Source organism: Silurus meridionalis, chromosome 18 (genome assembly GCF_014805685.1).
Source record: "Silurus meridionalis isolate SWU-2019-XX chromosome 18, ASM1480568v1, whole genome shotgun sequence".
Lineage (NCBI taxonomy): Eukaryota > Metazoa > Chordata > Actinopteri > Siluriformes > Siluridae > Silurus > Silurus meridionalis.
In genome coordinates, this window is record NC_060901.1 from 16,108,566 (window position 1) to 16,123,846 (window position 15,281).

Here is a 15,281-nt window from a genome sequence, read left to right on the forward strand (position 1 = left end):
GCTTTTGCAAGAATTGCTTTTTCTTTTCTTAGCCAATGTATTGCCCACGGGTAAATTGGTTCAGTATTGCATCTCTCTTTCACTACAGATCACAACAGGATTCATGCTACCGATGTTCTCCATGCTGTCTGGTATCTTACCACACAGCCTGTGCCAGGCTTACCTTTGCTGGCTCACAACTCAGTCAGTGACTCAGGTAAGACAAAAATGTATACTTTATCATGATTTGTTCATGTCATTTTAAGACAAGGTTCCACTGTACAGAAAGATCAACTGTCCATGTTTTAATAACATGTATAAAAATATTGCACCACTTTAATTGTATTTTTGTGTAAATATTTCCCATGTAAACTGACCAAAATGTTTATGCTTGATTTACAAATATTTGTCACCGGGGCATTTAATATAACCATTATCTGTGCTATAAGTTTGTTCTTTTAAGGGGGCTACCCCAGTGACAAGCCCTTTGTACTTCATAGTGGCACATTTGTACTACATACTGCATATTAAAAAAGCCAAAATGCTATTAATTCATCTTCATTAACTTAAAATTCTAGCAATCATATCACAATGGTTCATATAGTAGGATACATAATTTCTGTAGTTTTTCAACCCTTACAATGTTTTGAACATAAAGAGCAGTGAAGTACATTACTGTTAAGTACAGTTACTGGAAGGGACTTGCACCCTCCTCACAAATCTTTGCTATGAAATGCAGCAGCAAGCTTGATGTATTTTACATGTAGGGTGGATGGGGCAAACTATAAACAATAAAAACACTGAGGGGCTCCTTTTAGTAAGTTAGTAACCCCTGTTCCCATCTCCATTTCAAGTCAAGTCAAGTCAAGTAGGCTTTATTGTCATTTCAACCGTATACAGTGCAGTACACAGTGAAAAGAAACAAGGTTTCCCTGAACCAATGTGCTACAGCAAACAACATGAATTAACAAAAGGAACACAGAACTACACATAGCTTTAAACTAACCACACAAAGTGCACATTAAGTGCAAAAAAGGGGGGAGGGGGGACCTTAAAAAAAAGAGTCAACATGAGACAGGGAAAACAGTAACAAAGTAGCGCCGACCAGTACAGTAGGTTGTGCAGAAAGGATTGTCCATATGCAAACCAAATAAATATACTTTACATGTATTTGTCTGGATGTAAACTTTTGGTTTAACAGAACTGTGCAAACAGCCATTTGTGCAAACAGACATCTCCCATTGCCTTTCCTGAAAACCATTTTCCAAACAGATTCTTGGCATTGTTATAAGAAAAGAAAATATGAAACATTTACATTAAACATTAAAACAATGCAGCATCTGTCAGAACTACATAATCAGACTTAGCCATGTTATGACGGATTGACAGCTTAACAAATAGTTACACCTCTTTCAGTGTGACTGTAGCAACATCTTATCAAATCTTACCTAATTTGTCCTATACAACTTTTTTGTATAAAAAGTCTGCAATGATTTTATTTACAGTAGAACATATAAATCATATCATATGTTTATTCAGAGGAAATGTATATATTTTTAAAGAATAAATTGGGTAATTGTGAATTTATGGCCACAAAATGTAAAAAAAAAAAAAAAAAGAAAAGGTTGGAACAGGGCCATGAATACCACTGTGTGGCATATTTTTTGTTTCATGATGCACCAAATGTTTTTAACTAGTAAAAGGTTAGGACTGCAGGTAGGCCAGTTCAGCACTGAGAATATTCTGCTACAAAGACATGCTGTTGTAATAGATATAGTATGCAGTTTAGCATTGTCTTGCTGAAATATACAAGGCCTTCCTGAAAAAAGATGTATAGATTAAAGCATGTGTTGCTCTAAAACCAGTATATACTTTTCATTGCTACCCATTCCACTGGCAATAATGCTCCCTATACCATCAGAGATGCTAGTTTGCTGAACTGAGAAGTCTGATAGTACATTTCCGCTTTATTTTGGAGAACACAGAATTTTGTCTGACCACTTTGTCTGACCACAGAATAATTTTTCACTTCACCTCAATTCATTTTAAATTAGTTTTGACCCAGAGAAGATGGTGCTGTTTCTGGATGTTCACATGTGGCTATTTCTTTGCATGATTTAGCTTTAACCTGCATTTGTGGATGACACAGTGAACTGTGTGCACAGAGAGTGTTTCTGGAGGTGTTTCTGTGCCCGTGCATTGATTTCTATAAGAGAATCATGACTGGTTTTAATGCCGGCCACCTGAAGACCAGATTATCACTGGTATTTAATATAGAGTTTTGCCTTTGCCCCTTATGCACAGAGATTTCTCCAGATTCTCAGAATCTTTTAATGACGAATAAGTCTTTTCAATTTAATTGAGAAACGTTCTGAAATTGTTTACAAATTTGTAGATAATTATTTTTGGCATATCGGTTACTTACTTGTCAGTTGCTCTAATTAGTCGAAAAATGTTCCTTTAGCTGTTTTACTTTGGTAACACTTATTTTTCCAGCATCTTGTTGCCCTGTCCCAAAGAAAGAGTGTTGTAGCACTTATAAAAGGGATTTAGGATTCAGATGGATAACTGAGGCCGATTGTGTGTATGAGTGGCTTATTCCTAGCCTTACCTTTTAACAGCATTTTCTTTCTCCTTATTTGTGTAGATGCTGTCAGTGGGATCAGTCATGGTAATATGGATTATTTGTTCTCTAAGACCTACCCACAAATGGAGGATGGCTATGGCTGTCTGTCAGGGCTTATTCCTGGCTTAGAGTTAATGGCATTGTATGTAGCAGCTGCCATGCATGATTATGACCATCCTGGCAGAACCAATGCCTTCCTGGTGGCCACCAGTGCTCCACAGGTAGAACTCCTTATTGAATGTTAATAGATACATCTATCTATCTATCTATCTATCTATCTATCTATCTATCTATCTATCTATCTATCTATCTATCTATCTATCTATCTATCTATCTATCTATCTGTGTGAATTTATTTTGTGTATTAAAATTGCAAAACTGTATTTAACTGTCATGAAATGGAAGCTGGATGCAAATGAAGATTGGGGTGTTCATAGACAGGCACGGCTCAGGTGATAGTACATCAATACCTGTGAAAAACCAAAATCACAAATGAAATGCACAACAAAAGTCAAAACCAGAATAATAATACTCAAAGATTAAGGCTCAGTGTGTGTGATTATAAATCAAGCAAATGTGAAAATGTTAGTTGGTTTTGAGAAGTGTAGTTTACATTTATGGCATTTGCCAGAAGCCGTTATCCAGAGGGACTTACATTTATCTCATTCATGCAGCTGAGCAGCTATGAGTTTAGGTGGCATCTTGGTGTGGCTGGGACTTGAACTCATGACCTTTAAATCCAAAGTGTCCAAATGCCTTATTCACTAAGCTACCGCTCCCCTCCTACATATTTGTAGACTGCTGTTTGTTTTGCAATCTGAGTTTCTTTTTTGAATGTGGTGTTGATTTATTTATCATTTAACACATGTTTGGTATTTGGACTTTTGGGTATTTCTGGCACTGGTTGTTTAAACCGGATGACTTTCGGTGTCCAGCGGTGCTGATGGCGGTCACATCTCAAGACTGCAGCAAGTGATTTTGGAGGTGTGATTCATTGAAATGAAGGTGCCATTTGGCAGTGTTGTGGTAATTAAAGCTTATTTGTGACTTTGTTGATTTGTTTCAGGATCATTAAGCCTCACATGAATTACAGACAGAAATTTGCAAAACCAAGAAATCTCTGCAGATCCTGAGGTGTTTTGGTGTGCGCCACTCAGTCACAGCAGAAGCCTGGTCTGATCCATAGTTACCCTTTCTAGGCTGATGATATACAGTATACCAGGAAGGAAATATTGCACATATAGACATTAGGATTCTTCACTTTAACATACATCTGTTTCTTTAAAAAGCTTTTTAAGACTTGTTTCTTTATGAAGTGCATGTTTTTTTAGGGAAGAGGAGTAAATCATAATATCATCAAGAGCATGTCCCTCATAGCATTATTGATAAGACATTGATATATTGAGGGAGCATATATGACATTCAACAGGAATCAAATTAACTAGAGATGTTGCCAAATCTGTCTTCCAACATCATCATTCCAGATGCAGACCTGATTTATTACACTGTGAAGGTCAAGCTTAGTGATAATTCTTGACAGCAACAGCTGCTACAGTGCTGATGAGGCAGAAGCAGGTTTCAATACTTTAATATAATTTGGTTGTTTATCAATAAATGGCAAAGGTCACCTTTTCGTTTCTTTGCAATAATGAATCCTGTTGGTGTGGATGGGAGAATGTACCCCAGTTGTATTGTTTTGCAAAGTTATTCTATAAAGATGTTTAGCAACAATGTGGACTCCCTACTGTGCTTACAATGCCCTAGGTGCTTGGAGACGGTGTTTGTGGCAGCAAGAACACCAGTGAGTGATTGTCTTATCTGTCCAGGAACTTTGTAGGTCAAGTGGGTGCATCCAAGTAAACCCTAATATGATGAGTACTTAAATGTATTGCTGACTAAAAAAAATATATGCTCCTGTGCTGATTTAAGGTGGAGAGGTTGATGTTGGTTAATGCAGTGTTCAGGTGTACAATTTGATTTGTATTTTAGGAAATAAAACCTCACAAATCAACTGTTTTTGGCTTTCACTATGATGTGTCTTGATGTTGAGGACCAGTGTATATTTGAGACTACGTTCAAAATGAGTCAAATACTCAAGCACTGTTCAAATCAGATACTCTAAGACTTTTACTCAAGACGTATTGGAATTGGTGACATTTAACTTGTAATGGAGTAAATTTTGAAGTAAGGTATCTATACTTCTACTCAAATATGATTTTCAGGTCTTCTTTATACCTCATCATAAATAACTATAACACAATGATATGTTAATTGCATCCTATTGTGTTAAAAGGAAATCTTACAATACTTCCTTACTTGTAACAACTTAAGAGAACATTTATTTCTCCCATATGTAAAAATACAGATAACTGCTTATTTCTACTTTTGTTTGTTTGTGCAGGCGGTATTGTACAATGACCGTTCAGTTCTGGAGAATCACCATGCTGCCTCTGCCTGGAATCTATTCATGGCCCATGCTGAGTACAACTTTCTGGAAAGCTTAGATAATGTGGATTTCAAGCGATTTCGCTTTCTGGTTATTGAGGCCATTCTAGCCACTGATCTGAAAAAGCACTTTGACTTCTTGGCCGAATTTAATGCTAAGGTGATGTCTTACTTCTAGAATGCAATTTATTCAAAAATGGATGATGGATGAATGGATGGATGGATGGATGGATGGATGGATGGATGGATGGATGGATGGATGGATGGATGGATAGATAGATAGATAGATAGATAGATAGATAGATAGATAGATAGATAGATAGATAGATAGATAGATAGATAGATTTTTTTACTTAATTTTGTCATTTGCATACAGGTGGGGCATGAAGGTTGCTCAGGTATTGACTGGTCCAACGAGAATGACCGGCTTTTGGTCTGCCAGATGTGCATCAAGCTAGCTGATGTTAACGGACCACTGAAGCACAAAGATCTTCATCTTCAGTGGACAGAGGGCATTGTCAATGAGTTTTATGAGCAAGTATGGAATGCATTTATTTTATATATATATATATATATATATATTGGGGAATCCTTTGGGAAGAGGGGGATTCTTTGGGAAGAAAAGAGCAGCCGTTGAGAGAGTGCCGGTGGGAAGGCACGTGCGGGATACGCATGCGCGATAACAACGACCGCCGTGAACCAACATATACCAACAATAACGGACAGTGAGAGTGTGGAAGTTTAAATAGGAGCTGGTGATGATGCTAAACGAGCACCATATGTGCGCGATTGAAGCCGGAGCTTCAGAGAAAGCGGCCGAGAAAGCACCTGACACGCTGAAGGGGCCGAAGGGGCGTGGCAGGTGGATTCCTGACTGATAAACATGTACTGTATGTGTTTTTATAGCATGCCTTCATCAAACAAATCGCGGCAACGCTGTTGTGTAAAAAAAACCTTCAAAAACACGTGAATGCACATTCTCATTTATTAACGCACATCATGTACATAAAGAAATTTCAAGCAGGTTAATATATTGCCGCCATTTTGATTTTCGTTTATCTCGATCATCGGTTACCTCGATGCTTTTTTGGCGACCCCCTAGGACATCGACATAACCGGGTTCCACTATATATATATATATATATATATATATATATATATATATATATATATATATATATGTACTGTATATAGATTTTTTTTTGTGAGCTATTTAGTAATAATAACTACAACTGTCAAGAAGCTTCGGTGGTGAGTGAAAGCTTACATTGTCAGTGACACCATGTGAAAATGGAACAATATACAAATGTCTTAGCCACCAGTTGGTGCATCAATAATGCTGACCCAGAGTCACTCGAGAAAAGCAGGGACATGTTGTTTCCTGGCAACCAGCCTCTTCCTTTTTCAGCAGTGTTGAAGATGATGGCTTTAAAACTGCAGTGCTGACAGCAGTCTTCTTCTTCTTTTTTCGGCTGCTCCCGTTAGGGGTTGCCACAGTGGATCATCCGTTTCCATACCCCCATGTCCTCTACATCTGCCTCTTTCAAACCAACTACCTGCATGTCTTCCCTCACCTCATCCATAAACCTCCTCAGTGGCCTTCCTCTTCTTCTTCCTGGCGGCTCCATCCTCATGCTCCCGCATTCTTCTACCGATATACCCCATGTACCTCCGGCTCCACCTCCTGTCTTTTAGTCATTGCCACTTTCTCTAAACCATACAACATCGCAAGTCTCATCACAGTCCTATAAACTTTCCATTTCACTTTTGCAAAAATCCCTTCTATTACAAATCACTCCTGCCAATCTTCTTCACCCCCACCACCCTGCCTGCACTCTTTTCTTCTCTTTTCTAACACACTCCCCATTACTTTACTCTGTTGACAACAGCTACTTAAACTCATCCACATTCACCGCCTCTTCTCCATTCAACTGCACCACTCCACTGCCCTACCGCTAATTCACACACATGTACTCTGTCTTACTCCTACTGACTTTCATTCCTCTTCTCTCCAGCATGTACCTCCACCTCTCCAGGCTCTTCTCAACCTGCTCCCTACTCTCACCACAAATAACAATATCATCCGCAAACATCATGGTCCACGGAGACTCCTGTCTGACCTGTCAGAGCCGATCCTTGATACAGTCCAACCTCTACCTTGAACCAGTCTGTCATTCCTACACTTCACTGCTGTCACACTGTCCCCATACATGTCCTGCACCACCCTCACATTTTTCTCTAACACACCCGACTTCCTTACACAATACAACTCCTTTCTCCGCACCCTGTCGTACGCTTTCTCTAAATCCACAAACACAGAATTCAACTTCTGACCTTCTCGATACTTCTCCATCAACATTCCCAAAGCAAATAATGCAACTGTAGTGCTCTTCCTCGGCATTAAACCATACTGTTGCTCACAGAAGTCAACTCTTCTCTCAGCCTCGCCTTCACTACTCTTTCCCATAACTTCATGGTGTGACTGATTAACTTTATTTCCCTGTAGTTTACTGCAGGTCTGCACAGCTCTCTTATTCTTAAAAAATGGTAACAGGGAAGGAGAAGGGTAACCCCTTCTCCATTCTTCAGGCATCCTCTCACCTTCCAAAATCTTGTTAAACAATCTAGTTTAAAACTCCACTGCCATCTCTCCTAAACAGCTCCATGCTTCTACTGGTATGTCATTTGGTCCTACTGACTTTCCACTCTTCATCCTCTTAAACGCTGCTCTCACTTCCTTCTTACTAATACTATCCACTTTCTGCTTCACCATCTCCACATCATCCAACCCTCTCTCTCTTATTTTCCTCGTTCATCAGATGCTCAAAATTCTCCCTCCACCTTCTCAACACACTCTCCTCTCTAGTCAACACATTTTCATCTCCATCCTTTATTGCTCTAACTTGCAGCACATCCTACTCGGCTCGGTCACTCTGCCTGGCCAATCGGTACAAATCCATTTCTCCTTCCTTAGTGTCCAACTTCACATACAGCTCCTCATCTGTCTTTTCCCTGGATTTTGCTACATCCCTCTTTACCTGCTGCTGCTGCCAAAATCCTGTTTCGCCAACCGCTTTCCTGTACTTCCTCATTCCATTACCTGTATATCTTCTTTTCTATTTCCAGATGTCACACCAAGTACCTTTCTAGCTGTCTCCCTTATCACTTCTGCAGTAGATCCCCAATCATTCAGCACCTCTTCACCACCACCAAGCCCCTGTCTGACCTCTTCCCTTAACCTTACACTATAGTCTTCCTCCTTTAGCTTCCAACATCTTATTCTTCTTTCAGTCCTCACTCTCCTCCTCTTCTTCCACCCTAATTGGTTATAAGAGAAAGCTCTGCCCCTGCTGTAGTCTTTATTATTTAAGCTACCAACAAGTAGCCTGCAATTTTTAATTTAAGTAGGTTAGGGGGATCATAATGGTCCAACACTAGTTTTTCTGCATCCTGTAATGACATATTTTTAATTTTAGCAATATTACTAAGGTGAAATAAGGCGATCCTGGTAATGTTATTCACATGAACCTCAAAGAAAAGACTAGGGTCAATAATCACACCAAGGTCTTTGACTGCTGTACACACTGAGACAGAAAGACCATCCAGAGATGCTTCGTAATCGAAAAGTTTACTTCTAGCTGCATGTGGTCTTAGTAAAGTACTTCAATCTTATCCAAGTTTGATAAACATACATGCATACATACATACATACATACATACATACATACATACATACATGCGTACGCTAAAAACTGCCAAACCCACATTTACTATAGTAAGGAAATGGACAGATAAAGCCAGGTTAGAAGTGCAGGACTGCTTTATTTGAACAGTTTGGAATGTATTTGAAGGAGCAGCTGACAACATGGTTCATCTGACTCTGTTGTGTTTAACATAAGTTTCTGTGAAGACATATACATACCGACTCAAAAGATTTAACAACTATGATCGATGGTTTACTAAGACAACCATGGAAGGATAAAGAGCAGCTTATAGGAGTGGCACCAGAACACTATATAACAAAGCCAGGAACATAGTAACAGCCAACGACCCAGAATCAATGTGGAGCTACATGAATTTCATTGCACCTCCCCCTCACTTGGATTACATCCAACAATTGAAGACCTAAACGCAATCTAACATAGGTTTGAGGAGCCTATTAACCAGCCATCAATGCCTCTACACCCTCCTCCACCCTTCCCCCTTCCAGCTCTGAATTGTAAAGGTAACTGTTAAAAAGACAAAAGATAAGGAAGGCCCCCAGCAATGACCAGGTGCCTCCTACACCAATTTCAAGGCACCATCAATTCTCTCAGACAACACCCAACAATTGGCTGAAGACCTGAACACTTACTAATGCAGGTTTGAGAAGCCCAATTACCAGCCATCCTCCTCCCTCCCCCCTGTGAAGATTTAAGGACTGTTCGAATAAGTAAAAAAGATAATGACCAGGTGTCTCCCTTTTGCTGAAAGCCTGCTCAGGCCTTTACAATGATTTCATTAAATCTCTGAGAACTGAGCACGATCCCATCATGTTTTAGCCATAATGTTCCCAAAAAAAAACATTAAAAAACTTGCATCTCATGACTGAATGACTGCAGACCAATTTACAGAGGGTACTACCTCTGTATTAGTGCAATAGTGCTATCAAACCTGAAGGTTATCACAGGCTCACTGCTGGTTCCCTTTCAGTTTGCCTACAGATCAAATAGGTCTGTGGAATATGTTGTGAACATGGGGCTGTACTCCATCCTGGAGCACTTCATCTCACCTAGGACATGTGCATGTGTCCTTTTTGTGGACTTTAGCTCAGCCTTTAATATAATCATTCCAAATATCTTTCACAACATACTTCAAATCTTTGTGCTAAAATCCATCTGCAACTGAAACAAGAGCAGCAGGTAAATCTGAAGATATCCAGCACTTGCACACTCAGCACAGGTGCCCCCAGGCCAACAATTCGCTTGACATCAGCTGTATTTTTAAGCTCACTGATTGCTTTTATTTTGTCTTGAGCAGTTTGTATGCATCTGCATGGATAATGATAATAATAGGACTAATTGTCATTGCAGGTTTCTTTACATATTGTATTTACAGTACAGTATTTTAAGCAACAAAAAAAAGTTACACAAATTTGTTTTTATGGGGAATAAAATAGATAAAAATGTGTTATATATATATTTTGAAGAAGTGGGTCATCTGAAAACTATGTTAAAAGTATAATTTGACAAACAAACAGTATACACAAAATACAGCTACACTACAAACAGTACAGTTCAGGTCAGATTGCCAAATAGCAATGCAGACAATCAAAATAAATATAAGTGTATTATAGTGTATTTACTGTAGTTAGAAAGCTGACCTTGTAAAATTAAATAATCTATAGAGTCTGTTGGTTCACCTGGATATCTATAGCCATTTTTGACAGAAAGAACAGAATGCATAGGCTTCTCAAGCTGTTAATGTAATTAAGATAATAGGTTGTAACCAGAGACCACAACAGCAAATGTGATTAAAGAGATAAACACTTGTTTATGCAACAGTATTCATAAATACAAATTTACCACACATCTCCTGGCTAAATTCAAAAGCAGTGTGTAACTTATCCACTGTGTAACATTTGGTTAAGGTACAGTGAATCAGTCTAGTGTGAGCTTATTGTCAGCACTTTATAATATTACATATGGAGGACACCCAGGTTGTTTTTACTCCAACCCTAACAGACCATATTATCATTAAGATCACAGTCATTCTAGCTGTTTGGGGAAGAATCACACATGGGTGTGGTAGTCAAGTGTCAGCGTATTTTTGGCGTATTTTAATGTAATGTGTAATAAATAATATCCATCTAATAATTAAAAGTAACTTTCTAAGTAAAAAGTAAAGTAATGTAGTAAGTACATTTTAGATCTGACCTCATAATGTTGTGTATTTCAGGTTTTATATAGTTTGCTTCATTTTTCTCTCTTTCCCTGTTTATCAGGGTGATGAGGAGGCCAGTCTGGAATTACCCATCAGCCCATTCATGGACCGCTCAGCCCCACAGCTAGCCAAGTTGCAGGAGTCTTTTATCACACACATCGTTGGGCCGCTCTGCCGCTCCTATGACACAGCTGCCCTCATGCCTGGCCGGTGGGTGGAGCCTCAGCCTAGTGAGGCTGAAGAAGGATCTGGTGTGGAGGAGACTGACGAAGAAGAAGACATAACTGAGGAAGATGCCTCCACCAACTCGGATCAGTCTCGTATGTTCATATCCATTTTGTACACTTTTTTTTTTTTTTTTATCAAAACACAAGTATGCAACCTTTTTGTCCATTCTGATGGTATAGTCAAGAGTTAAAAAGTGTTTATTTGAAATTGCTGAGATGGAAGAGTTGGTGTTAGTGTAGACTTACATACACAACCTGTTTAGTGAGTAACACTAATTTGTTATCACAGTAACGTTAAAATCATATTTCACATTATATATGGGTCAGTTATATGTATGTTTCAGCTCCTCCTAGAGCTGTCAAATCCACAAGCCTTTAGAGGGCAAGCTGTGGTATCTTGCATTAAAATTTAGTTATTGGGAATTTGGAGCCCAAGTCAGCTCAGTCATGTTTCTCAAACCATTCCTGAATGTAACCACTGCCATTACAGAGCACCGTTACCATGAAGGATAGTAACTTAGTCTGCAACAACAGTTGGGTAGGTTGTACGTATCAAAATAACATCTACATAAATACTAGGACACAAGTTTTCCCACCAGTAGTGGGAAAACTTCTTCCTAGTGCATCCTAGTGCCATCTCATCCACAGGTAAGAGACTTACCTAGCCAAAACATGATTGATATGACCAGGCCTCCTTCATCGTTGCTCTACTGTCCAGTTCTGATTCTTATGTTCTGAGCTTTGGGTGGTGAACAGGCCTAAGTTTGGGCTCTCTGAGCATTTTGCTTTACATTTTACATAGCATGCTGTATTGCATTCTATTTCCTCACTTCATCTATCAGGGCCAGGTTTATCCTTTTTTTTATTGTATCGGATCAGATGGGCTAGCCTTCACTCCCATCCAGTGTATGCTTCAGGAGCCATGTATCCAGTGAACTTCAGGAGCCCTTGACCCTGTCACTAGTTCACTGGTTGTTTTGACTTGGATCAATTTTGGTAGGTATTATCCCCTGCATTCTCAGATAAACCCCAGAAGACCTGCTGTTTTGGAGATGCTCTGCTCCAGTTATCTAGACTTCACAATTTGGCTCTTGTCACAGTCACTCAGATCCTTATGCCTTTTAACTTTGAAAACCAAGTTAATCAATGTTATTTACTTTACCTTATGTTTTTTATTTCTAATTTTGTTATAAATCACTTTTAACAAATTAAATGGTTTACAGTGAAAGCACTACTTTTTAATTTTTTGCCTTTTAGTTTTTTTACTACATGACATACAGTACTACTTAGTGTGCTATCATAATGTATCAAAGGAGGTTGAAATCGGAAAATACCAATATTATATCCTGAATTAAGTTTAAGGTTAATGCTTTTATTATCTGTTGTAGAGAAACTGATGCCTAAAATGCGACAAAAGGTCTTCTGTCAGATCACCCAGTACCTATTGGAAAATCATGAAATGTGGAAGAAGGTCATAGCTGAGGAGACCCAACACCAAACAAAGACAAACAAAGCCTCTGACCCAATCCTGGCCATTCATGAAGAGGAGGAGGAGACAATAAGCAAGGACAAGCCAACAGAGGATAAGGAGCAAAACACAGAAGGAGGGGAGATATGGTCAACAGAAGAGCAGCAATATGAGGCACCAATAAAAGATGAACAGACTGAATAAAGTGAGGACACAAAACCAGATTAAACAGTTAAGATATATCAGGAAACTGAAAATCGAGACACAAGCTGTAGAAAAATTGGGGAGACAGAAATGGTATGAGACTTCAGAGAATCCGGAGACATGGAGCAAATGAGAGATTTTTCTAGTCTAGAATATTTTCACAAAGCCTTTATTTCTAAACAAGACTCCTGATTAATGGTTGCCAGCACATCACAAAGACACACAAAACACTGTAGATTCTTTAGGTGAAAAGGTTTCTCTATGAAACAGGGATGTATCCTGTCTTTGGATAAGGGGGTATTTACTAGTCCAATAAAATGGGATTTCTAAAAATGAACATGAACAGGATTTTTGAAAGCTCCACACTTTGGTGGTGAACTCAGTTACAAAACAAAAAAGTTTCATGACTGGGCTTTCAGTGATCTGCACTTTTTAATCTATTCATTTCAGCAAGTATTTTTAAGGGCGTTGGTATTAAAGTGATTTAGGAATCACATCCGTCATTCAATTTACTTTTATTTGTATAGCACTTTTGCAATGGACATTGTCCCAAAGCAGCTTTATAGAGGATGATCATGGTACAACATTTCCATCATGACACAACCAGTGCTTTCAAGCTCATAGCACACTCATTAAACACTCAAATACACCACAATTCATATGAAAGTAAGAAGGTTCATAGAATGCATCTAAGAGACACGTGTAACACTACTTATATTCTCTCTTTTTATTTTTTAAAGCTAAAAGCATCTCTCCTTTTATAAATTATTTTGCCACTTGATTTTCTGAGGAGGTTTCATGCCTCCAGAGGTTCACCACCTGCCAGTAGAGTAGCACCCTGACTTTGCAGGTGCACTAGTGAATGTTCAAGTGTTTGTCCTTTTTAATATGACACGTTTCTTAAAAATAATTTTCAGGTTACAGGTTTGGTTTCAATCGTTTTAGTTTGTGACCTGACATTCCTGTTTATCATTGGATCATTCCTGTTGATCCAACATTTTAACATTTCCTCCTTTTGCAGTTTTACACATTTAAAAACAAAATCTGAATCTCCTGTTTTTATATGGCTTGTTAGAAAGAAATAACACAGACACTACATACAGCTCATACCTGTATGCTTTTATGATATTATTCTTTAAAGATGAAGTATGCAATGCAGTTACTTTGCTTATTAAAACCGAAGTAAATCAATCCCACAAACTATAGTTCGGTGATTTAATGTATTCAAATCTGGTATTCGTGCCATTTCTTCCCCAAGCGTTTTGAATTTAAGTTTGAAACTGCTGAATCTTAGATCTATTGGTAGTTTTATGCATCTTAAGTAGCAAGTACATACGTAGTTAGGTGAAAATAAAAGAACCCCCTATTTGAATTCTATTGGTTTAACATGCCAGAACATAAAAAAATCATCTGGTCTTTAGCAAGTATAAAAAGTAGGTGAATACAACCTCAGATGAACAACAACACATGATATATTAGACTGTGCCATTATTTACTTTACAAATATAAAGCCAAAATGATTAAGCCATGTGTTAAAAACTAAGTTCACCTTTAATGCTTCTGTAGGAATTAAGAGGATAAGTAGCAACCAAGTGCTGCTAAATAAATGCCCTTGCTTAACAGATGATTAGCATGTGTGACCACCTCTATAAAAACTGAAGTTTTAGCAGTTTGCTGGTCTGGAGCATTTGGTTATCTCTGTGCTAAAGAAAAAAGACATCAGCAATGATCTCAGAGAAGCAATTGTTGCTGCCTATCACTGTGGGAAGGGTTATAAGGCCATTTTTAATAGTTCATCATTATACAGTAAGGAACTTTATTGACAAATAAAAAACATTGACGATTTCCCAGGAGATTCACCCCAAGATCAGTCCGTGCAATACTTGGCTTGCAAAGTTGTATCTCAACAAACCACATGATTTCTGGAACAATGCCCTTTGGGTGATGAGAGGTGATGGGTGGGTGCAGGACCCTGAGAGAGCTATGCATAAATAAATGCCAGCAAACATCAAAAACTGAAGCAAAGTTGTAAAGAAGAGTAACTAAAGATGAACTAAAATTCATCCTCTATGATTTGGGAGACTGATAAAGTCAGATAAAATATGACATATTTATGGTTACTAAAGGTGGTTGTACAAGTTATTGAATCATAGGGAGTACTTAGTTTTTCACACATTGTTTCTCCATTTTGGTTTATTTTTGTAAAAAATCATCTGAGGGTGTATGTATTTAGTTCTAAGACTTGATAATTATCAAATTATTTTTATTATGTCGTGATACTGTATGAAAAACCATAGAACTTGAAGAGGCTCAATTTCACATGACTGTATATTCATACAGATACAGATTCATACAGATTATATACTGTGCATAGACATGAAAGGGTAAATGCACCCAAAAACCTGATTGT

General features: G+C 38.3%; 1 protein-coding gene across 2 annotated transcripts in view; it reads left to right on the top strand.

The window, feature by feature from the left end:
• Window positions 1-14,062, top strand: part of pde3a (phosphodiesterase 3A, cGMP-inhibited) — an 86,515-nt gene extending 72,453 nt beyond the window's left edge. For both annotated transcript variants that reach the window (XM_046873326.1, XM_046873327.1), the window contains 6 exons: window positions 89-196; window positions 2,627-2,826; window positions 5,007-5,210; window positions 5,427-5,588; window positions 11,034-11,292; window positions 12,588-14,062. In XM_046873326.1, coding sequence (XP_046729282.1) covers window positions 89-196; window positions 2,627-2,826; window positions 5,007-5,210; window positions 5,427-5,588; window positions 11,034-11,292; window positions 12,588-12,871 — 1,217 coding nt within the window. In that variant the 3' untranslated portion in view covers window positions 12,872-14,062. The remainder of the gene's footprint in view (window positions 1-88; window positions 197-2,626; window positions 2,827-5,006; window positions 5,211-5,426; window positions 5,589-11,033; window positions 11,293-12,587) is intronic.
• The last annotated feature ends 1,219 nt before the right edge of the window (window positions 14,063-15,281 follow it).